At 40.0% G+C, this 23179-nt stretch overlaps 1 protein-coding gene and 1 long non-coding RNA gene across 8 annotated transcripts in view; one reads left to right on the plus strand and one right to left on the minus strand.

Moving 5' to 3' along the window:
- Positions 1-1675: 1675 nt before the first annotated feature.
- On the minus strand, positions 1676-18961 carry LOC109556973 (uncharacterized). Of its 4 annotated transcripts, none has more exons than XR_011566782.1 (6): positions 18304-18961; positions 17833-17952; positions 15600-15897; positions 11211-14563; positions 9614-9664; positions 1676-8100 (listed from the first exon to the last, which is right to left on the minus strand). It is a non-coding gene; the product is annotated as an uncharacterized lncRNA (long non-coding RNA). The 4 variants fall into 4 exon arrangements; XR_011566779.1 differs by adding an exon at positions 16918-16975 and having other exon boundaries at positions 11211-15897; XR_011566777.1 differs by having other exon boundaries at positions 11211-15897.
- Positions 17946-23179, plus strand: part of MASP1 (MBL associated serine protease 1) — a 68091-nt gene continuing 62857 nt past the window's right edge. For all 4 annotated transcript variants that reach the window (XM_019958293.2, XM_019958299.2, XM_019958288.2 and 1 more), the window contains exon 1: positions 17946-18197. In XM_019958293.2, the coding sequence (XP_019813852.1) occupies positions 18193-18197 (5 nt within the window). In that variant the 5' untranslated portion in view covers positions 17946-18192. The remainder of the gene's footprint in view (positions 18198-23179) is intronic.

Raw genomic sequence — 23179 nt, forward strand, 5'->3', positions numbered from 1 at the left:
CAACATCTGTTGGATCATGGAAAAAGCAAGAGAGTTCCAGAAAAACATCTATTTCTTCTTTATTGACTATGCCAAAGCCTTTGACTGTGTGGATCACAATAAACTATGGAAAATTCTGAAAGAGATGGGAATACCAGACCACCTGACCTGCCTCTTGAGGAATCTGTATGCAGGTCAGGAAGCAACAGTTAGAACTGGACATGGAACAACAGACTGGTTCCAAATGGGAAAAGGAATACGTCAAGGCTGTATATTGTCACCCTGCTTATTTAACTTATATGCAGAGTACATCTGGAGAAGGCAATGGCACCCCACTCCAGCACTCTTGCCTGGAAAATCCCATGGACAGAGGAGCCTGGTAGGCTGCAGTCCAGGGGGTTGCTAAGAGTCAGACACAACTGAGCGACTTTACTTTCACTTTTCACTTTCATGCATTGGAGAAGAAAATGGCAACCCACTCCAGTGTTCTTGCCTGGAGAATCCCAGGGACAGGGGAGCCTGGTGGGCTGCTGTCTACAGGATCACACAGAGTCGGACACGATAGAACGACTGAATTGAACCAAACTGAACTGAGGCCTAGTGCCTTCAGGGAATGTGGGTCTTCAGCAAGTCCTCAGATAATACTACTGCTGGCATGGGTTCTCTGCAAACCCAGAAGATGGCTACAGGCCCCATGTTCCAGAAAAAAAAAAAAAAAAATGCAGATTTGCCAAGGAGCTTGGCCCTGAGGCCTGAAGCCAAAGAGGAGAAAGAGATGCGGGCTGGGAGGAGGGTGACAGATGGGAGGGAGTCTGATAGAGATCAGAGCAGGGACTGGCCCTGCAAGAGAAGGTCACTCTAACTTTTCCTTTTTTTCTCCCTTCCCACTTGAAATGAAGCACTGCCGTCCAGCCCCTCTGCCCTCACTCCCACCCCTGGGAAGTAACCAGAATCAGGTGAGGATAGACCCAGGCTGAAGTTCTGAAGTTCTCCCTGGCAGAGGAAGGGAAAGGAGCCCTGGGGGAGGACCTCCAAAGCCCAAGACTCACAAGCTGGGAGGGGAGTGGAATGGAGTCCATTCCAGAATGGTTTGTTGGGGGCACGTTCCTGGTGGGTGGAAGACTACAGAAGTGGGAGCTTGCCTGTGGCTGTGCTTATGTTTGCCAAGACCCACATGTGCTGCGATGAAAAGTGAGGTGGGAGATGAAGAAGAATAGCTAACTTTTATTTAGTACTTAAGTAAGCGTCAGGTGCTGAGTAAGCACCTGAAGTAGGTATTATCCCCGTGCTCACATAGTGGATGCTCCCCAGTTACACAGACACCTGCCCCAACTGACACCTGATATCAGACAGTGCTCTCTGCATGGTCACAACCTGGGCCCTGCACTCCTACAAGCCATGAGACTTTGACCCAATCAATTTTTCTGAGTCCCGGTGTCTCTGCCAGTGTTAAAAAAAAAAAAAAAAAAAGTCAATATTGAGTGCTTCCAAAGGATGTTAGGACACAGATAAACAGCAAGATGAAACAATAAGGTGAGATTCAGTTAGCTGTGCTGTGTATATCTCAGCCCTCCACCTAACAGTTAGTAGCAATGACCCCACTGCTGGCCTCTGACATTAACTTAGAGGCCTTACATTTGGTTCTGGGCATCACCAGGTTAACATTTCATCTTGTTTTAAATAAAACCATTACTCACCAGTGTAACTAAAGTTTTATTATTACTAATTCCAAAACCATTACACTATGGAGCCAGAGTTTAAAAAGAATTTAATTGAAGACCAAAACATGCCCAGTAGCATTGCCTATTTTGTAAATAATTTCTGTTCCAAATCCTAACTTGGTGCAGCTTTTTTGGTATATTTCAGTTTTCAGTGTGTGATATAAAATGTTTTCATTGTATCTCCATGCAGAATCCTGAAACGTTCAGAAAAGTATTAACAGCAACAACAATAATTATCTTTCTCACTTTTGTAGCACCAAATGGTAGGCTGAACGACCACTCATGTCTTTTTGTTATAGATGAGGAAACAGGCCCAGGCAAGTAACATGGGATGCTCAGGTTCTTTGATCTGAATCCATCCATTCAGGTAGCATGTGTGCAGACCCAGTGTTCTTTGTCCATGCTATTTCCACAGAACATTTGAAAAAAGAACATGCTGCCCTACCCAACACTATTAGCGAGGCTGTCTTTTCATCTAAATGTGCGCAACCATCCATAGGGAAATGCCCTCTTAGAACCAACACCCATTCCAACCCCCAGCTGCTAATTTTATGGAGCCATTTCTCAGGCTCTGGGAATGACTTTGGGTGGCTTTGATCAGTAAGCTATGTCCTGGAGTTTTGTTGGTTGTGTTCTGTGTAAGTGTCTCTGGGGAGCTGTATGGTTTCACAGGGTCCCAGGAGTTTCCTGCTAAGATCATTGTCCTGGAAAAAGTCTGGAATGACTCTCAAGTGACTTAAGTTTTTTTCTCAGGACTACAAGCATGAAGCATTTCCTGGAGTGTATACTCATATGTCCTTTATTTTCTTGATAGACAGCAGAATCTTGTCTACCTTGTTAAGATTAGAGACTCCGGAGTTGTGTAAATGTCGCTTTGTTGCTTGTTGGGTATATGACATTGGAAACCTTAAATTTTTCTGAGCCTCAGTCTCCAAGTCTGTATAATGCAAATAATAATGATGTTTAACTCAGAAGATTGTTGGCATAACCTAAGTGCTTGATATATGTATACTGTCATGTTAATTATGCCTTTCTTTGCACTCAAATTAATACAGACTCTTTTGCTTCCATGAGAATATCTTTTTGAAACAAAAGAAGGGTAAAGACCTTTCCAGATACACAACTTTAAAGAACTGGAGGATAAATCCATTAAAAATATGCAATAGAGATATGTTGGGGAAAAAAAAATCAATGAAATCAAGAGCAGCCTCTCCGAGAAGGTGATAAAGTTGACAAACTTCTATCAAAACTGATCAGCACAAAAAGAGAGAAGATGCAAATTACCAAATTCAGGAATAAGAGAGGTGACATTACTAAAGATTTTATAAGTAGTAAAAGTACAATAAAGCAATACTACAGTAAACAATGTTACGCCATTAAGCAGAAACCAGCACAATATTGTAACGTAATTAACTTCCAATTAAAAATAAATTTTAAAAAAGACAGCATAGATAAAATGTACAAATTCCTTGAAAAACACAAAAATTTACTCAAGATGAAATAGATAACTTGTACAACCTTTTATCTGTTAAATAAGTGGAATTTGTAGTTAAAATGATCTCCCCACAGAGAAGAAGGGGGGGAAAGTCAAGCCTATATAATTTCACTGTATTAAGAAATGCTTAAGAAAGAAAGAATACCAATTCTATACAAACTCTTCCATAAAATTGAAGAGAAGGGAATGCTTCTCAACTCATTCTTTGAAGCCAATGTTATAAGAAAACTTCATACCAGTATACCTCAAAACCATATATAAAAAATTATTGACAAAATTTTATAAAATTGAATTCAACAATCTACAAAAAGATTAATATATCATAACCAAGTAGAGTTAATGCAAGATTAACTTTCTGGAAAAGTCGAGAAAATAAATCAATGTAATTTACCATATTTTTAAAGTGGTAAATTTTTAATACTGACATTTTAAATATTAACAAATGAAAAATCATATGATTATGTCAATAAAAGTAGAAAATGGAATTCCCTGGAGGTCCAGTGGTTAGGACTCTGTGCTTCCACTACCTGGTCGGGGACTGAGATCGCACAAGCCATGTGGCATGGCCAAAATAAATAAATAAATAAAGGCAGAAAAAAATAACTGATAAAACCTAACAGCCATTCCTGGTATAAATTCTTAGCAAACTGAGAATAGATGGGAACTTCCTCAATCTGATAAATGACAACTACAAAAACCCCACAGTTAGCAAATAACGTAATGGCAAAGACTGAATGCTTTCTCCATAAGATCAAGAATAAAACTTTTATGTTCAGTCTCCACTTCTATGCAATATTACACTTTTGGTTCCTGCCAGTGCAACAAAGCAAGGAAAAGAAAAGAAGTAAAACCGTCTTTATTCTTTTGATGATATGATCATCTATGTAAAAAATCTGATGGGATCTTAAAAAAAGTTATCATAACTAAAATGTAAATTCAGTAAGATTGCAGACAGACAGAAAGAAATCACTTATATTTCTATATTAGCAATGAGCAATCAGAAATCAAAAGTGTCATATGCAATGAAATCAAAATTTATGAAAGACCTAGAGATAAATATGACAATAGGTAGATAAGAACTATTCACTAAAAACAACAAATCATTACTGAGAGAAATTTTAAAGAACTTTATAAGTTAAGAGATATATGGTGTTCATTTAAGAATACTGAATGTTCTTAATATGAATACTTAATTATTCTTAAGATGCCAATTCTTCCCCAAACTGATGTTTAGATTCAACAGAATTCCAATCAAAATCACAGCAGGCTTTCTGGTAGGAATTAACAAACTCTTTCTAAAACAACTTTGAAAAAGAACAATGCAGGAGAGCTAACACTACATATTTCTAGTTTTTTCTAAAGCTACAGTAATTAAGACAATGTGGTACTGGCATAAAGATCCACAAATAGATGAACAGAACAGATTGAGAAACCAGATACAAATTCACACTTAAGGACAACTGACAAAGGTGTAAAAGCAAATCAGTGGAGAAAGGATGGTCCTTTTAACAAGTGATGCTGAAACAATTGGATATCTATATGCTAAAAAATGAGCTTCAGTCCAAATCTTGTGCAATGTACAAAAATCAGCTCCATATGGATCATAGACCAAACTGTAAATCATAGTATCATAGGCCTAATGTGAATCTAAATCTAAAAATTTTAGAAGAAATAAAATTTTTTAAAAAAAGGAAAAACTATTGTGACCTTGGTGTTACAGACTGAACATTTGTATCCCCCAAAATTCGTATATTGAAGCCCTGTTCCTCAATGAGATAGTTTGGAGGTGGAAACTGGGAAGTAATTAAGGTTGGAGGAGATCATGAGGGTGGTGCCCATGATTAGATTAGCATCCTTATAAGAAAAGACACCCTTTCCCTCTCCCATATGAGGACACCACAGGAAGGCAGTCTGCAAACCAGGAAAAGGGCTCTCACCAGAAACCCAGTCTGTGGCACCTTGCTTTTCGGCTTCCCAGCCTCCAAAACTGAAAAATAAATGTCTGTTGTTTAAACCCCCAGTACATGGTATTTTATTATTGTGAATACTTGGGTTAAGCAAAGATTTTCTTGATACAACACCAAAAGCATGATCTATAGAAGAAAAAAATTGATCTTGTACTTCATCAAAATTAAAAACTTTTCCTCTGCAAAAAACATTAAAGTAATGAAAAGACAAGCCATGGACGAGGGAGAAATATTTGCAAATTACACATCTCATATACAGTGGTGTGCTTAGACTCTTCATCATGTCAGACTCTTTATGACCCCATGGACTGTAGCCAGCCAGGCTCCTCTGTCCATGGGATTTTCCAGGCAAGAATACTGGGGTGGGTTGCCATTTCCTCCTCCAGGGTATCTTCCTGACACAGGGAGCAAACCCATGGCTCTTGTGTCTCCTGCATTGGCAGGCAAATTCTTTACTACTAGTGTCACCTAGGAAGTCCCATATACAGTGGATTCATATATAAATAAATCAATAATTAGGAAAAAAAAAACACAAAAAATTTCTAAAAAGGCAAAGGTTTGAACAATTTACCAAAAATGATACATGAATGAAAACACTTAAAAATGCTCAAAATCATTCATCATTAGGGGAATGCAAATTAAAATTCAATGAGATACCTCTACATATATATGATAATGGTTAAAGTTTTTCAAAAATCGAACTTACCAAGTTTGGGGACAAGTATGGCACAACTGGAATGCTCATTCACTATTGATGGTAATGTAAAATTGTACAACCACTTTGGAGAAGTGTTTGGTAGTGTATTAAAACATTAGACATACACCAACAATCTGATCTAGCCATCCCATTCCTAGAGATGGACCAAATAAAAATGGAAGCATCTTTCCAAATAAAGACACATACATGAATGTTCATAGAAGCTTTATTTGTAATAGCTGAAACCTGGTAATAATCCAGGTGTCCATGAACAGATGAATAAGCGAATCATGACATATGAAGTAATTACATGTGTAACAACATGAGGGAATCTCAAAATAATTATGCTAAGTGAGAGAAGCCAGACAAAAATGAATATATGCTATGTGATTCCATTGCCTTAAATCTCTAGAAAGTGCAAATGAACCTGTATTGACAGAAAAATAATCAATTATTTGCTAAGGAAGCAGGAGCAAAGTTGAGTGGGTAATTCTGAGTAAGAACATTTCCTTTTCTCTGTTTCCTATTCTCTAACAATATCTCATTGTAGAGGTTGAAGTAAATAATGCATATCACACCTAGAACGGAGCTAAGTCTCAGTAGTATTACTCATCCTGCATACTCCCTTCATCACTGAGTCTTACTTCAATTTTTGCCATTTCTGTAGCTCTTGTTTTCCTTTCGGCCTGTTGAAAGCCTACTCATCTTTTCAGGCCCATCCTGAAGGCCACTTTCTTTGTATACCTTTCATGGTCCTTACTCTTACTTTCTAATTATATTAATAACAACTACTATTGGTTGAATCTCCACAAAGGGCCAGGAGCTTTGCAGGTGATTTGTAAACATTACCAAAGATTGGTTTCTCTCATAGCTCAGTTGGTAAAGAATCTGCCTGCAATGCAGGAGACCCAGGTTTGATTCCTGGGTCGGGAAGATCCACTGGAGAAAGGATAGGCTACCCACTCCAGTTTTCTGGCCTGGAGAATTCCGTAAGAGTCGGACACCACTAAGCGAATTTCACTTTCACATCACCAAGGATTAATCACCAGTCTTATAAATATCTAGATACAGGAAAACTTTATACTTTTCTCCAGAGAAGGTCAACTTTTCTTAGAATCCCAAAGGTATCACTCATTTAAAAGACTTTAAGAACAACTGTTTCCTTGAAACAAGATGTGAAAAAAAGTGCTCTCATTTCTCCCATCTTGCGGGGAAAAACAAAAAAACTCAGGCCCGGAGAGTTACCACAGCTTACCCAAATACCCTCACTGTCCTGATGAGTGCAGCACTGAGTATCATGTTAACTATCAGGGTCTGCTGGCATGTCTTCAGAAGAGGCATACTTGTTCACAGTCCTATATGGTAAAGACACACACAGAGCTCGTGCCCCTTCCTGCTTCAGCCCTTTCATCTAGGGCCTGAAAATATTTTGAAGCCCACCACTTAAAAATCATTATCTGAGAGATGGCCAGCTTTCTTGCAATGCTTTTTTGTGTGTGTGAAATACTTTTGGTCTTAAAATTCTGCTTTTAAAAATTCATTATGGTTCAGGTTCACTGTTTTGTGACAACTGAACATTTAAATTAGCACTGCGGTTTGGCCAGAGAACGCTGATGGCCCCAAGGCCCATGTGCTCCAAATGCCCCTGGGCTTCAGCCAAGCTGTGCTCTGGGCTGGGTCTGGCCAGGAGGTCTTTTCAGCTCTTTTCCAAACAGCTTTAGTTCCATTAAATTTTTCCTAGCCTGGGAGTGGCTGACAATCAGACAGCCTGGGTTTGTTAGGTATTATAGTTCCTGATTATCCTCCAATCTCTTGTGAACTCATTACTGCTATCAAATATGAATTTAAAAACAAAACAAAACGCTACCTGATCAGGTCATTCTCTGTTTAAAAATCTTGCCTTTCTGTGGCCTAAAATGTCAGCGTTCCTCAACCCTTTCAAGATTTTGGATGGGATCAAGTCTGGGAGCTGTGGCAGAAATTTGAATTTGTCAAGCTCCCCATGTGACTCTCGGACTTATCCAGAGTTGAGAAAATCCTCAGCCTGCCTAGTAGGTTTTCTGCATCTAGTGTGGCATGCAAGGCCCCTTACACCCTGACCCCCACTCACCCTCTATCTCTCTTCCCCCATCTCAGTAAGTGGCAACAACACAATCTTGAGTCAGAATTCTGGGAGTTGTCTTTGCTGTCTTCCTTTCCCTGAATTTCTCACTCTCAATTTACGGCCAGGTTCAGGCTTTTCTGAAAGACAAAATATATTTTGTCTTTATCCTCTGGGTTCCATGTTCACCACCACCAGTCCAATCCATCCAGGCTTTCTCTCCCCTAACCTGGGCTTTATTCATAAAAATATAAATAAATAAACAAATGTTATATTTTAGTGTTGCATTGCTACAAAGATAATTGGATTCTTTATTATATATCCATTATCATTTTATTTTTTAATTCTGATTTTAAAAGAAATTAAAACATTTTCATGGGCCCCAGGCTCTGTGCCCAGAGTGCCTAATGGTCCTAAGTACTGCAACAGGCTCCAAACTGGCCTCCAAATCCATTTTCCTCACAATACCCAGAGTCCTCTTTTACCCTTAAAATTCCCTGCTTAAACAGCCTTGGTCAGTCACTAAAAGTTTTGCTTATTATAAATATGAATAAAGCCTCTCACCACATCCTCCACACAAGTAACTAGTTATTTTTGATTTATTTCCTTCCACTTTTGTCAGTTATATATGGAAAATATATGCAAAATATCTATGAAATGAGCAAAATGTGTATTTCATGTTGAACCTATTGCTTTTTCATTAAATAAATTGTATCCTAATGCACATACCATTCTTCAACCTGCCCATTTCACTCAACAGTAAATCTTAGAGATAAATCCAGGTTGACGCATATATCAATAGATCTTCCGTATCCCTTCTTATTGTTGTTTCGTGTTCCATAGTATGACTATATTATATTTAGCCATTATTCCACGGAAGCCCATTTTTCACCTTGACAAATAATGCTACAATAAATATGTTTGCAAATAGAAGTTTCTCTGAGACAGATATCTCGAGGTAAGATTATTGGTTTGTAGGATATGCCCATTTTTCTTTTGTTAATATCCCCAGATTGTATTCCAAGTAGCCAGGCCACTTTATGTTCTGACAAGCATGATACGCGTGTACTTGAAAGTGTTGAAAGTGTTAGTTGCTCAGTCATGTCCAATTCTTTGTGAACCCAGGGGCTTTGTGACTCCATGATCACCAGACCAGTCCATGGAATTCTCCAGGCAAGAATACTGGAGAGGGTTGCCATTTCCTTCTCCAGGGGATCTTCCCAAACCAGGGATTGAACCCAGATCTCCTACACTGCAGATGGATTCTTTATCATCTGAGCCACCAGGGTTCTAGTGTGCTTATTTCTCCACAATTTCACCAACGCTAACCAGCTCCAACATCCTCCAGTAACTCTTTCTGAAAGGGCCTGCAAATGGTAGGCTTTTTAGAGTCTGAAAATGTCTTCATTATTTCAGCTTCATGTATATAATTCTTAGTAAAAAAATGATAAATTTAAAGGTATTTTCTTTTTTCACATTTGGATATTCTCTATTTCCCTTTTGTTTCCATGTGGCTGGTGAAAATGTATGAATGATAATCTAATTTAATTTTTTTCTCTTAAAAATTGGTAATTTTAAGATTCTAATTTTATTCTTAATACATTGACCTTTCATGACAAGGAATCTAGGTCTAATTTTATGTGAATATCTCACCTGGGCCTTGGTAGATCTTTTCAGTCTGAGAATTCTTGTCTTTTCTCAATTCTGGGAAAATTAAGACCAATATATCATCAAAGATTGTTTCACATTCCCCCTCTTTATTTCATTTTTAAAGAAAATTCTAGTAGACATATGTAAGAACTTCAGAATCTATATCCCTTTATTTTTTTCTATACTTCTGATCTCTTTATCTGAGAGAATTCTTCAGCTTGATTTTTCAAATCATTAATTAATTTTTCATTTGCAGCCATTCAGCTATTTATACTCACAATTGCATCTTATTTTTTAATTTCAATAAACATTTAATAAATGTAAATTGTTACTTTAATTTCATTAATTGTCCAGTGCTTCTTTTTTGCATTTCAACCTGTTCTTATTTCAAATCTTTCTCCTTTTCTCATAGATGATATCCCCTCCTTTAACTTTCTGGAGACAGTTATTTTAAAATTCTGTTCTTGTGGTTCTATTGACTCTATTTCCTTCCATGAAATCCTTTTCTTATTGAGTTTAGTATCACTTTTCCATATATAGGCTTTGAGAAATATTTGTTGACTATTGTTTGGCAATTTTTCTGTGTTGGTGATTCTCTCTCCTTTCCCAGTGACTTTACATACAGTCTTGTCAGCCCCAGCGGGACTATGAAGACCTCCCACATGGTCAAGATGGGTTCCTACTGTGGGAAACTCACTGCCATAACTTCTCATCTACCGCCTTCCTTTTATGGACTTTCCCACTTCCTCATCCACAGGTCATTCCTTTTCTTGCCTCTGAGTGCAGCTGTTCACATTTCTATATCTTTATTATTTCTATGAACTGGGTTATAAAAATGGGGAGTTTCCACACATGTGATGTCCAAGTAGGGTAGTCCATCACTGAGAAATCACCAGCTCATCACTAGCAAACTTGTACTCATCCTATTGATTTTAAATAACAGTTCACCATGACTTTGCTGACCACTCTGCATAAATTAAGCCCTTCTATTAGCCTCTCTCATAGCTCTCTTTCTGTGTAGCAGTCATCATAATTTATAATTATAGACTTAATTATATGTTTACCTGTCCTGATATCTTTCTAAAAATTTATTTAGACATCTATACATTCAATAAGCATTTATTGAGTTGAAAGTGCAAAGGATATTGTTCAGACCCTCAAATTATTGTGATGAAAGAATGACACAAATCAACAAAAAAATTGCTCTATAATTTGACACATGCAATTTAAAGTAAAATTTAAAGTTTAAGTGTAAGGAACAAAGGTAGTGTTTACTTCCATGCTGAATGATTGGGGAAAATTTTCCAGAGAAGCTGATGTTTAAGAGATTTCAAATGATAAATAAGAGGAAGTTCTGTAGACAAATGAGGAAGAAAACAGCATTAAAGACCAATAGAACCAAGTATATAAGTGCCTACAGACATGAGAGAACATGATAAAATCTGAAATATGAAACTAGTTTGGTACCAGTTCTAGACAGTAAAGTATGATGTGTAGGCGTGCTGGTTCTGGGGGAAAATACAGAGGTGAAAGAGTAAACCCATATAAGAGTATTGTGTCAGTCAGAGCAGGCTAAATTATCTACAGTAACAAACAATACCAAGAGCTCAGTGGCTTCACACAACAGTTTCTTTCTCGCTTAGGCAGTCTGCTGTGGATCCAGGCCATTCTCCAGGCAGCTGTCCTCCACATGTTGGCTCAGCACTGTAGGCTACTTCAGTTTCACGGCAGCATTAGACTTTAAGGCTCAAAGGCTATTCTAAGGTATTTTTATTTTATTCTCTAGGCAAAGGAAGGATCTGAAAGGTCTATCAAAGGGAGAGAATTAATGAGACTTATATACTTATAAGAGTGGTACTAAAGGTAAAGAAACCAATGAGAAGTTATTGAAATAATCCAATGAAAACTAATGAATCATTCCACTAGTGCAAGGGCAATGGGGAATGGATGTTATGCATAATGATGGATTTAAAGATACTTATATGTAAACAATAGGAGTTATTGATTGATGGCAGATGAGAAGAAAAGGAAAAAATAAGTCAATGATGACACTCAAATATCTGGCTTGAATTTCTGATTTGCTAGTAGTTCATGAACATTGTTCATATGAGAGAATGAGCAGGTTGGATATAGAAAATGACTTCTGCCTAATGGAACCTTGAGATGGAGGTGAGAATAGACATTTGACTTAAGCATGAGGAACTATGGAAAGACATTTAGACTAAAGAAGTAGTAGATTTGCTAGTGATCAGTATGTAATGATTTTTAAAACTATAGTGGGATGTATGAGAAATATTTGAGATGACTGGTTACAATTGAGCTTCTGAGCTTCATGGTTTTAGGAGAGCCATCAAGCCCCTGAAATTATATCCCAAATTTGAAGAATAGTACCTATTAAATGTTTCTTGGAAGAAAACTCATTCCACAAATGTTTATTAAGGTCCTATTTTGTGCAAGCCAAGGGCATTATTCTTGGTACTGGGAATAGAGCAGTAAACAAAAAACATACAAAAATACTTGTCCACTCATAGACAGTGTTATTCTAATGGGGTAGAGAACAAACAACAAACCAATGAAAACTTAAAATAAATACCATCTTAGCTGGTGGCTAGTGCCACAAAGACAAATGAAGCAGAATATGGGGAGAGCAAATGGGGGTGAGAATAGAAGTAATAGAGTGGCCAGGAAGGACCTCACTAATAAGGTGACATTTTTAGAAAGAATTGAAGGAGTGAGGGAATGAATTATGTGGTCTTGTTGGGGATATTCAAAACAGAAGGATCTGGCTTTCATTAGATTCTCAATGATTTACCAGAAATATTAAGAATCATTCCTCTTAAGTAAGAAGAGAGTCGAGAAACTGGTTAAAAAAAAAAGAATCCACTAAGGAGTGATGGTGCTTGTTTGTGGAATGCAGAAAAGATATAAAGCCAAGAGAATCTGATAGACTAGAATTGGAATGGTGTAAGAGGGCTAGCTATCCTGATGAGGTTGAATTCTAGGGTTATTGAAGAAGTCAGACTTAGAAAGATGGGAGACAGTGGTCAGGGAATGGGGTATCACAAGAGTGAGATTTCAGACATAGATATGGCTATAAGTAGAGTAGCTGGCTATGGTGAAAAGGAAGAAATCATCATTAAACTAGGTCAAGCAATGAGAGACCACTGTCACTCAGGATGTCAGGAGGAATCAGGAAGGAGAGGTGAGCATAGTGTCACACACCTAAGTTATGAATGAAAGGAACAGAGGATAGGATAAAGAAATTGGAAGATGACAGTAGTAGAGATGAGTAGAGTGTGCCAGAATGATAGGAAAGCAGGGGAATTTAGAAGGAGTTTGGAAAAGTAATGGTCATGAAACAGCACTAGAGAGTTAGGGAGGTGATAATCCTGAACCCCCTGACCTTTCACAAGGTCTGACCCCTGCTATTCATTTGCTTCTTAAGGCCTAATTAATCCTGTCTGATGGTTGTATCTTCTTAATCCATGTGGTCTTAGCATCTGAGGAACTTCTGGGGGAGGGGAGACCTAAAATGAGTGAAGAGCAACTATAATTTGTATCAAACGTATTTAGGTGAGCAAAGGTAAGGCAAGTATAGATGGCGTATTAGCTTCCTAGGGCTGCCATACTGAAATACCACAGACTGGGTCACTCAAGTAAAAGACATTCATTTTCTCACAGTTATAGAGGCCAGAAGTCTAAGATCAAGGTGTTGGCAGCTTTAATTTCTTTTGAGAGCCTTTTCCTTGGCTTGCAGATGGCTGCCTTCTTACTGCATTCCCTCATGGTCTCCCTACTGTCTGTGTTGTCTGTATCCTAAACTCTTCTTCTTACATTAATAATTAGATTAGGCCCATTCATCCCTATTTTAACTTAATCACTTATTTAAAGCTCCTGTCTTCAAATATGTTCATATTTTAAGATACTGGGAGTTAAGGCTTCAATATATGATTTTGGGGAGGAAATAATTCAGCCCATAACAGATGGTCTATTTTTCATGTACCTAACCCTAGGACACATCACCCCTCCTAGGACTGGCAGAAGACAAAAAAAAAGAAAATGTCCTCAGGCCCACCTTCTGCCTCACTTCTTGCTACACAAGGAAAATAAACTCTGTTTCAGCACTAGTCAAGGTTTCTCTTATCACCTACCAAACAAAACCTTAACTGCCCAGTGTTTGTTAATTCCGTGTATGTGATGCTTGAAATTAGCTTGACACAGGACGGGGAAGCCTGGTGAGCTGCCGTCTATGGGGTCGCACAGAGTCAGACACGACTGAAGCGACTTAGCAGCAGCAGCAGCATGGTAGTATGGGCTTACTTACGCTTTGGGAGAAGTTCTATTAGACAGTCTGTATTAGTTTGCCCAGCTTCCATGACAAAGGATCAGAGACTAGGTAGTTTAAACAGCAAAAATATATTTTCTCACAGTTTGGGAGACTAGAAATTCAAGCTCAAGGTGTTGGCAGGTATTTTAAGGAAGTTCAAGATCAAGGTTGTTCTTCTGAGACCTCTCTCCTTGGCTCACAGATGGCTGTCTCTTCACCCCATCTTTCCTCTGTGTTGTCTGTATCTTAATCTCCTCCTCTTATAAGGATACCAGTCATACTGGATTAGAGCCCACCCTAACAACCTCCAGTTTAATCACCTCTTTAAAGATCCTGTCTCCAAACAAATTCTGAGATACTGGGGGTTAGGGCTTCAGCATATGAATTTTGGAGGAGCACAATTCAGCCCATAATAGAGCCTAGTTTATTTTTTGCATATAAATTATTTTTCCCTCCCCTAAAATCTTGCAGTCACATGACAGCATGGCTCATGAATGCTCAAAATCCACAGGCAGAATCAGGGGTCTACAGATGAGGAGTAAGAGAGCTGGATTTAGGGTCAGGAGTCCAAGGCTCTAGATGTTGATCATCCTCTTGTTGGCAAACTTAGTCTCTCTGAACCTCATCTGGAAAAACATGTCAACATTACATGTAGTGATGTACATGAAGGTATCTGGCAGATACTAAGAATATTACATCAAATCTAAGATGTCATTAATTATGACACACCATTATGTGTACCCAAAATGGGACACTTGTGCATGGGAGCTTTTAAAATTATAGATTCAAAAGCCCCTCCCAAGATTCATTGAATTTAGTCTTCTGAGACGAAGCTCAGGCATTGTTATTTTTTTAATTTCCCGTATTAGTCTGATGATCTGATAGTTTCTGAAGTCAGGGTTTCCAGCATTCTGTCAGTCAGTGTATTAAATAACCCAAAATTTAATTCTAAGGTATAATCTTTGGGGTCATTTATCAGTTTTTAGATATTCTATAGGAAGCCTGGATTTCACATTTGGTCAATAAAAACTTTTTGCCCAAATATTTTACTTTTTCCAACGCATTCATGGAATTCCAGAAAGTCTGTGCTGAAGAGTTGTATATAATAAACACTTTGGTAGAACATGTAAACAAAGCCCTGTTCTAGTTGTAGGAATGCTGTAGTATTTACTCTGTTAGTAGTAGGTTTCTGATCCGTTTCCCTTACTATAAACGGGATGTTGAGCCAACATCCGTCATTCTACACTTTTATGATTCTAACTGACATACTGTTAGTTTCTTATATGTAAGTATGTGAACCTTTTCATCAACATTTTTTAAAACAAGTTGAATCTTCTTAGAAATTATCTTTCTAAATACCTATGATTGGATCCTGAGTGATGTGATATTATAACCACAGATAAAAGCAAGTGTCAAGATTAGAAGGCCACTCTGGGCTCTTTGACTTTTAACAGATTATTAGCAATTCACCTCGCCACCCCCACTGCAATTTCATTCCATAGTCCTCACACACATTTACATGTGCTCCGTGCTCCCAATGGACTCCTATCCCCTGCAGCAAGGGGACTCCTATCCCCTTTATAGTAGAGCAAACTGATGTCCCTCCTTCCCCTCCTGCAGCAGAGAAAATAGGTGACTTGCCCAAGGTCACATATGAGTTACCCATGTTTGAGTCTATTCCTAGACCACTGTCTTTTCCATTCCTCCCACTCTTCATGATTTATTCATGTCGCTCCAGGACGTTCTTATCAAAAGATCAGGACGGTATCACCAGTGCAGCCCCACACAATGGGAAATTGCCCTGAATCCAGGCCAGATCAGTCCTGAGCCACGCAGTTTTCATGCAGATTCCATCTGAGCCTTGGCTAACTCCCAAGGAAGCACATATCAGCTCTGCTGTATATTGGCAGAAGTTTGGCTCAGAACATATTTCAAATGCCTCCCATTGAGCGTTGGCAGCCTTAAAAAAAAAACATAGGAAATTATTCTGGGACGCTCAGTGGCTCTGTGACACTTTACAAGGAGAAGCTGATGGCTTTCCCTCCCAAACTCTCCCCTCTCTGCCCAGAACAAATGACTGCATTTCCCTGGATATGCCCTAAATTAGGAGAGGGCCAGCTCATCTGCAGCACTAATGGAGGGAATGTCTTTAGTGGGCAGGGCCCTCTGCATGGCGCAGGGTGCTTTGTGCCAAGTTCTTCCTCTCTTGGTTTTAAAATGCTTGTATATTCCAAGAGAAATGCAGTCCATGTGTTTCTGATTCATTTACACTTAAATCATTAAAATGTTGGTGAGAGTTATTTGATGTCTGAGGAGCCTGTGAGTCTTCTTAATGGGACTTTTACAGATTTTTTTTTTTTCTCTTGCCTAAACCAGAAAGCAGTATTTTGCAAAAACAGTGCCTAGGTTCAAACATTTCCTCATCGCATATACTTGCACCCACAATATCAAACACAGCTTCTTAATAATGCCCAGCTTAGCGAAGTTGACCTTTAAAGGTGATAAAACAGAGCAACTGGAGAAAAAATGGAACAAGGAGAACTTCAGTAAGATTCAAGGCACTGTTCCCCCAAATGTGCCAAAGCAGTGTTATCAGAGTATGGAGAATGCATGTGTTTGCCACCTTGCTTGGAATGGGTGGGAGCCATCTCTTGAGTACACTGAACAGCTAAAAAAGCATAAGAATAATTTCCTTTAAGTCTCATAGCAAACCCCATTTTCCAGATGAGGAAATAGGATCAGAGATGTTCTTGAGTCCAAAGTACACAGTTCGCTTGAATAGAAAGGAAAGATTATAGCTAACTCTGAGTCTAATTGCTCTTTTCAAAAAATGCCTCAAATTGAGTTTCTCTGTGAATGTGGTATGTATTTGTAATGCCATATGCACTATAATATGTTAGTGAGAAGCAGCACAACATAGTGGATACCAGCTCAGATTTTTGCCCATCACTTTCTAGCTGTGTGATCTTGGGTAACTTACTTAAACTCTCTGAGCAGTTTCTTCATCTGGAAGCAGGAATAATATTACTTACTCAGCTCTGCAAAATGTAAAGACAATCAAAAGCAGTTAACTCATTACTAGACCAGTACCTGACACATAGTGCTCAGTAAATGTTAATTGTTAGCTGTGACAGCAGTAGGAGTAATAAGAGGCTGGATAATCTAGGCAAGTTATGGACCTCTCTTGCCTCAGTTTTCTTGTCTGTAAAATGGGTATGATAGTGTGACCCTCTCAAGTTTGTGGAAATAATTGAGATGACGTTTGCACCCAGCCCTGTGCCTAACACAGAAAAGGTCCTCAGTGAACTGTACTTTTTATAACCAGACATCCTTCTCCTTGTTCAGGACTGGTGGTCATGGTTGTGGAGAAAGGAAATTTCCTTCTTCAGCTCGGCTGAGATCCGGTGCTGCTTTTCTTCACAATCCCTGGGTCTAGCCACGTACACAGGCCCAGGTCTCTTCACAGCCATGGGGTGTGAGGCTCTTTGACTGCGGTGGGTCCTCCCTGGGCGGTAACAGGCCCCTGCTCAGCCTGAGTTGGTAAAAAACTCAAGCCTCACTTTCAAGTGGTGAGGAACAACTAGCCAAGTGAAGGACTGGCTGCTAGCTCACAAGCCCGGCCAGCTGCTCAGTTCACCAAAAAGCCTGTGGTTGTTTGTAGACAGACAAGCTTTGGGATTTGGATCTTTTTTTCCTGCCTAGTGTAGGATACTAGAATTGCCTTCTTAGTATTGTCCTTGGTTAATTGACGTCCTTTTGCCAGTGTCCTGAAGACGAGCAGAGAATTATAGCCATCTGGCAAGGGAGACTAGGGAGAGCTGACGTTGTCCCTCTCCACTGTCTACACACACACACACACACACACACACACACACACACACGGTGATACAAATACCTATTTGAGCTGCTCAGTGATTCTCTCCCGGGAGCTGGAAGCAGCCGTACAGGATGAAGGAGGGAACTGGAGGAGGAGATCTTGTAAGGAAGAAGACGGATTCTGTTCTGTCAGGTTCCTCTGAGTGTGTGTAAGAGCAAGTCAGAGGAGAGAGAGAGAGAGGAGAAGGCAGAGGGAGAGAGGGGGAGAGGGGATCTGTTGCAGGCAGGGGAAGGCGTGACCTGAATGGAGAATGCCAGCCAATTCCAGAGTCACACAGGGACCTCAGAACAAAGATAAGGCTGATACCACACTGGGGACGAGCTCGCGGACGAGCCAGGCCAAGGGGACCAGGCAGCCAGGAGCACTCAAGGCAGGAAAATGAGGTGAGTGCCAGGGCAGAAGTGGGCATGGGGTGGGTGGGGGGAGGCTTTCAGGGACCAGACGCCAAGTAGCTCTGGAAGGTCTGACCTTGTCTCTGGGCAGACTCACCTGCATGTCCTATGGTTGGTGCAGGGGCTCCTCATCAGTTCTTGGGGCTCTAAGAAGGGAGCCAGGCTGGGGCCTTGCCTGGGACTCCAGAGACTTGCAACTTGAAACGGGAGGCTGTGGCTGTGTGCAAATGCCGCCGGTGCCGCTGGAGCTCAGATTTCTCCTCTGCCAACGCAGGGTGCTGCCCACCGGCCAATGTGACTTTTCTCCTGTTGCCTACAAGGTTGAGTTTTTGTTTTCCTCCTTTGAAAACAGCACTGGTTTCTCTCTTCCAACACTCTGTGAGTTAAATATGTGTTTGTGTGTTTATTTGTTCTGACCGGAAAAGAAACCAGATTCCCATTGCTCAGCTCTGTGGCTTCTTAAACCTTCAGAAGTTTGCTAGTTTAAGCCTCAGTTTAAAAAAGCAAAAACCTGTCCACATTTTACAGTCCCCTATAAATTTCTGCATTTCTCACTGAAATCAGAGGCCGCCAGTAGCATGAATCAGGCTATGAATTGCACCAAATGACTCTTAAAGGGATATTTCAAATTAAAAAAAAAAAAAGTCTTCCTGATTCTGAACCTAAGATTTTAAATTGCAATTGTTTCCAAGCTCTTCAATATTTCCAATGTCTCAGCCTATACTTAGTTACTAGCTGCTTGTTACCAGACATTTCTTGTAAGTTTTCCTCTCTAAGTGTGAAAATCCAGCCACCATAATTATTTTTACTACTTATAAGTGCTAATACTGTTAAAAATACAAAAAAGAAAAAATGAACACTCCAGAGATGTGTTAAGTCTCTGAACACCTCTTTTCCCGTTAATTTTACTCTCAATTGGAAAAGGGTTTCTATTTGTTTCTCTTCTGCAGTCACCTAGCAACTTTTCAGGGTCTGGGGCCAATGAGGGGCCTCAGGCTGTGTTAACTCTTTGAACTCAGATAACCTGTGGTTTAGAGAGATAATCAGGTCTTTAAGGTTAATCCAATCACTAGGTTCTTTTTAAATCCATTGTAATGTTAAACCTGCTGTCTAACTTCATTTTCCTTTCTCCTAAAAGAGATGAGATTTATGCCCATCTACATGGAATGACAATTTGACTCATCTGTCCACTATTCAAGTCTTTACCCTACCACCCAGGACCCCAGCCATACAAACTATAGGGCCGATGATCAGTTCTGTCTTGGCATTTGCTCATCCCTCAACTCTTTTATTTCCCCTATTTCTAGAGTAGTGGTCCCCAGTCTTTTTGGTACCAGGGACCGGTTTCATGTAAGAAAATTTTCCAGGGATGGAGGGAAGGAGGGAGGGGTTCAGGCAGTAATGCAAGCTACAGGGAGCGACAGATGAAGCTTTGCCCACTGGTCTGCTGCTCACCTCCAGCTGCACAGCCCGGTTCCTAACGGGCGGCAGACTGTACCAGTCCTCGGCCGGCCCACGGGTTGGGGACCACTGTTCTACAAGACTCGATCACTCAAGCTTGCTCAAACATCACCTCCTCTTCCCTGCTCAGCTTCCCCAGAGTCAGCATCTTATCCTTTGTGCTTTTTCTGTCCTTGGGAGTTCTCTCTCTTAATATTATCATGTTGAAATGTCCACCTCCTCCTCCAAGACTGAATATTCCTTAAGGAATAGGATCTGTGGCTTGTTCACCTTTGTATGCCTCGTACCTAGCATAATGTCTGTTTCATACATATGATCATTTCTTTGCATACAATCTATACTGGCTGAATTGAATTCAGTTGTTCAATAGCAAAACTTCTCCTGGAAAAGTGCTCCACTACATTCATGCATTGGAGAAGGAAATGGCAACCCACTCCAGTGTTCTTGCCTGGAGAATCCCAGGGACGGGGGAGCCTGGTGGGCTGCCATCTATGGGGTCGCACAGAGTCGGACACAACTGAAGTGACTTAGCAGCAGCAGAAGTCTCCAAAAGGTCTTGCCTCATACAAGCACAACACTGTTTGCAAAGCACTTGTATAGTCACTGTTGCATCTGGTCTTCAGATTTTGGATGAGGTAAGGGTTTATGGAGACATGAGGATAAAAGAGTTAAGCAACTTGCCCAAAGCCGCACTGATGATCTTGAAAAAGCCGAGACCCAAATTTGGATCTTTGGGCTCCAAGTTTAGGATTTCTTTCTATAATACTGTGCCAGACTCTCAACCAAGTATATTATTGTACATCAGCAGCTCTCAACCCTAGCTGCACATTAGAACAATTTATAGTACTTTAAAAAATATGCCAATGACCAGGCCTCACTCCAGACCAATTAAACTAAAATCTGACCAATTAAACTAAATACTTTTGTATTAGTTTTTGTTTTTTTTTTAATTTTCAAATAAAGCTATGGGTTTTTGAAATTATTTTTCACAGGATTAATTGCTTTGGCCAGATGCCCAGGCATGATATGGGCATGGACCCAGCTTCCTCTGTGAGCTTTTGTTATTGCTTTTTTCTGTGGAAGCTAACTCACCATATGGCATTGGGCGTGACATGTCACCTCTTGGGGTATCCTTTTTGTCCTCTGTCAAGTAAGACTGTCAAAGAGATCTACACAAACCTTTTCAACTCTTCTATCCCAAAACAGTCTTGGTGTTGCGTAGGCTGAAGTGAGGAGTGAATGGAAAGGATAGAAAGTGCTACTCGTTCCACAACCATGGCTATATGCCGGCATTTTTTATGCATTCCTTAGAGCCTGTGCCTACAGTAGGGCTTATGAAATCCCGGCTTTATATATTACTTGTGACATTTCAAGCAAACATAACTAAACTTTTTGATTAGTCGGAGAATAGATAGCAGGTGTCAGAATTTGTACAGCCGGTGCCTGGTGGATAAGAAGCCAAAAACACTCAGAGAGCGTGATGGGAAATGGAAGCCGCCACTTACATTCTTTGATTTGCAGCCCCGCAAGCAAGCAAGTGAGCATATGCTCAGGCTTATTATGTGAAAAGAGAGATTTGTTTCATATGTTTGAAACTGTTTTGAAATGCAAACAAAATAGAACAGAGTGCTTCACAGGCCTTCCTCCTACGCTGACCAGTTGCCTACTACACGTGGTCTGAGGCCTCTGAGGATAGATGGAGCCATCCGCCTGGGCCAGCCCATGACAGAACTAGCAGCAGGAAGCTCAGGGTCTTCTCCATGTGGTTTGAAAAAAGCAGAAGTGGAGAAAGCTGACCTTTCAGCCTTGCATAATCAGAGTGTTGCTATTGCAGGGAAGTCCAGTTTGGGAACCAAAGCTCATTCCTAACCCCTGCTTTTCGGGAAGCAGCCTGATGGGGTAATAGTAACTAATGTTTAACTAGGGCTGGACAGCTGACAAAGTACTTACTCTCCAATCCTCCTTTATTGTGACAGCAGCCTTGGGGGGTGTCATTACTATGACACTTAATGAATGAAGAGGTTGAGAGGGAGAACTTACATGACTTCCCTGAGATGGGTTAGATGAATGAAATAAAAGTCTGGACTGGAATCCAGCTCTTCCAACCCAAGACTAGTGCCCACCCCTGCTCAAGAGGCACTTAACCAGAATTTCCGGTGCAGGTTGGAAATATCAGTATATTTCCTCATTTCAAAGTGGGGCTGCCTGACCCCTGCAAGCCAGAGTTTTCAAACTTACCTTTCCTACTACTTCATCAGGGAGCTTGGACCCATGCCTGCCTTTCTCTCTGCCTTGGAGGCCCTTCCTCCACAGACTGGTTTATAACAATACTGACCCTGGCAAGTGGATGAAAACATTTTGTCTCCTCAGTTGCAGCTCATGTGTTGCTGTTGTAGGGGCCTTGGAAAAAAATATACCTCTATTTTTCTTAATTGAAAAAATAGCACAATTTGAACATTTTACATACACAAAAGTAAAATTGAAAGCACTCATTTTTATTGAGTGTAGTTTTATATTACCACTTCAGAGATAACCACTGTTAATACCCCGGTGATACCCTTCTAGGCCTCTTTGCACTTATGTATTTACCTTTTATGTAAATATTATACAAAACAGCTAGATAATTTCATTGCAGTTATCTCATTGTGTTTATACACTCAAAAATTCATATATATGCATGTAGACACATATATGCATCTTTTTAATGAGCAGGGAGGGGTAGGTTGGGAGAAACAACTTTCCGATTAGCCAAATTCTAACTATTAATGTTAAAATGCTGGTATAGTTCCCCAGAACTTACTTTTTAGACTATATATTAATAAGGCTCTGGCCCCACATTCATGCTTTAGCTCATTCATTCATTCATTATCTATTATATACCAGGCTTTATATTGGGCCCTTTACATACATTATCCTTAATATTCATGTGAGCTCTGTAAATTAAAGACTATAATCTTCACTTTACATTTGAGGAAACCTGAACTCAGAGACTAATTCCCCAAGATTTCACAGCCAGTAAGGAAGTGAACTGGGATTTGAACCCAAATACACCTAACTTCAGAGCCGTGCCTAAAGCATTGCTCTAATTGGAAGCATGTACAGGGAGCTGCAATCTGGAGTGAAGGATATTCCATGGTATCCTGGGAAGCTTTGAGCTGGATGGTGGAGGATAAATGAGATGACCAGGTGAGGAATGAGTGGGGCATGTGTGATGGCGTTGAGGCCCAGATGGGTGTGGCGTGCTTCCAGAATGATCTGCCTCAGGCTGGTATGAGATGAAGCTGGACAGGCAAATCAGCGCTAGATCAAAAAGGGCTCATCAGCCAGCCCAGTAGCAGATGCTTTGCCCTGCAGGCACAGTGAAGCCACATGGACACGTCTGTGTTTTAGAAAATCAAATTTGGCAGAAGATTGCTAAATGGTATGAAATGGGGGCCAAGGAAATCAGTTAGGATTCAGTAGCAATAGTCCGGATAAGAACGTTTAAATTAATTGACTGAGGAGAAACAGAG

The sequence above is a fragment of the Bos indicus genome, chromosome 1 (genome assembly GCF_029378745.1).
Source record: "Bos indicus isolate NIAB-ARS_2022 breed Sahiwal x Tharparkar chromosome 1, NIAB-ARS_B.indTharparkar_mat_pri_1.0, whole genome shotgun sequence".
NCBI lineage: Eukaryota > Metazoa > Chordata > Mammalia > Artiodactyla > Bovidae > Bos > Bos indicus.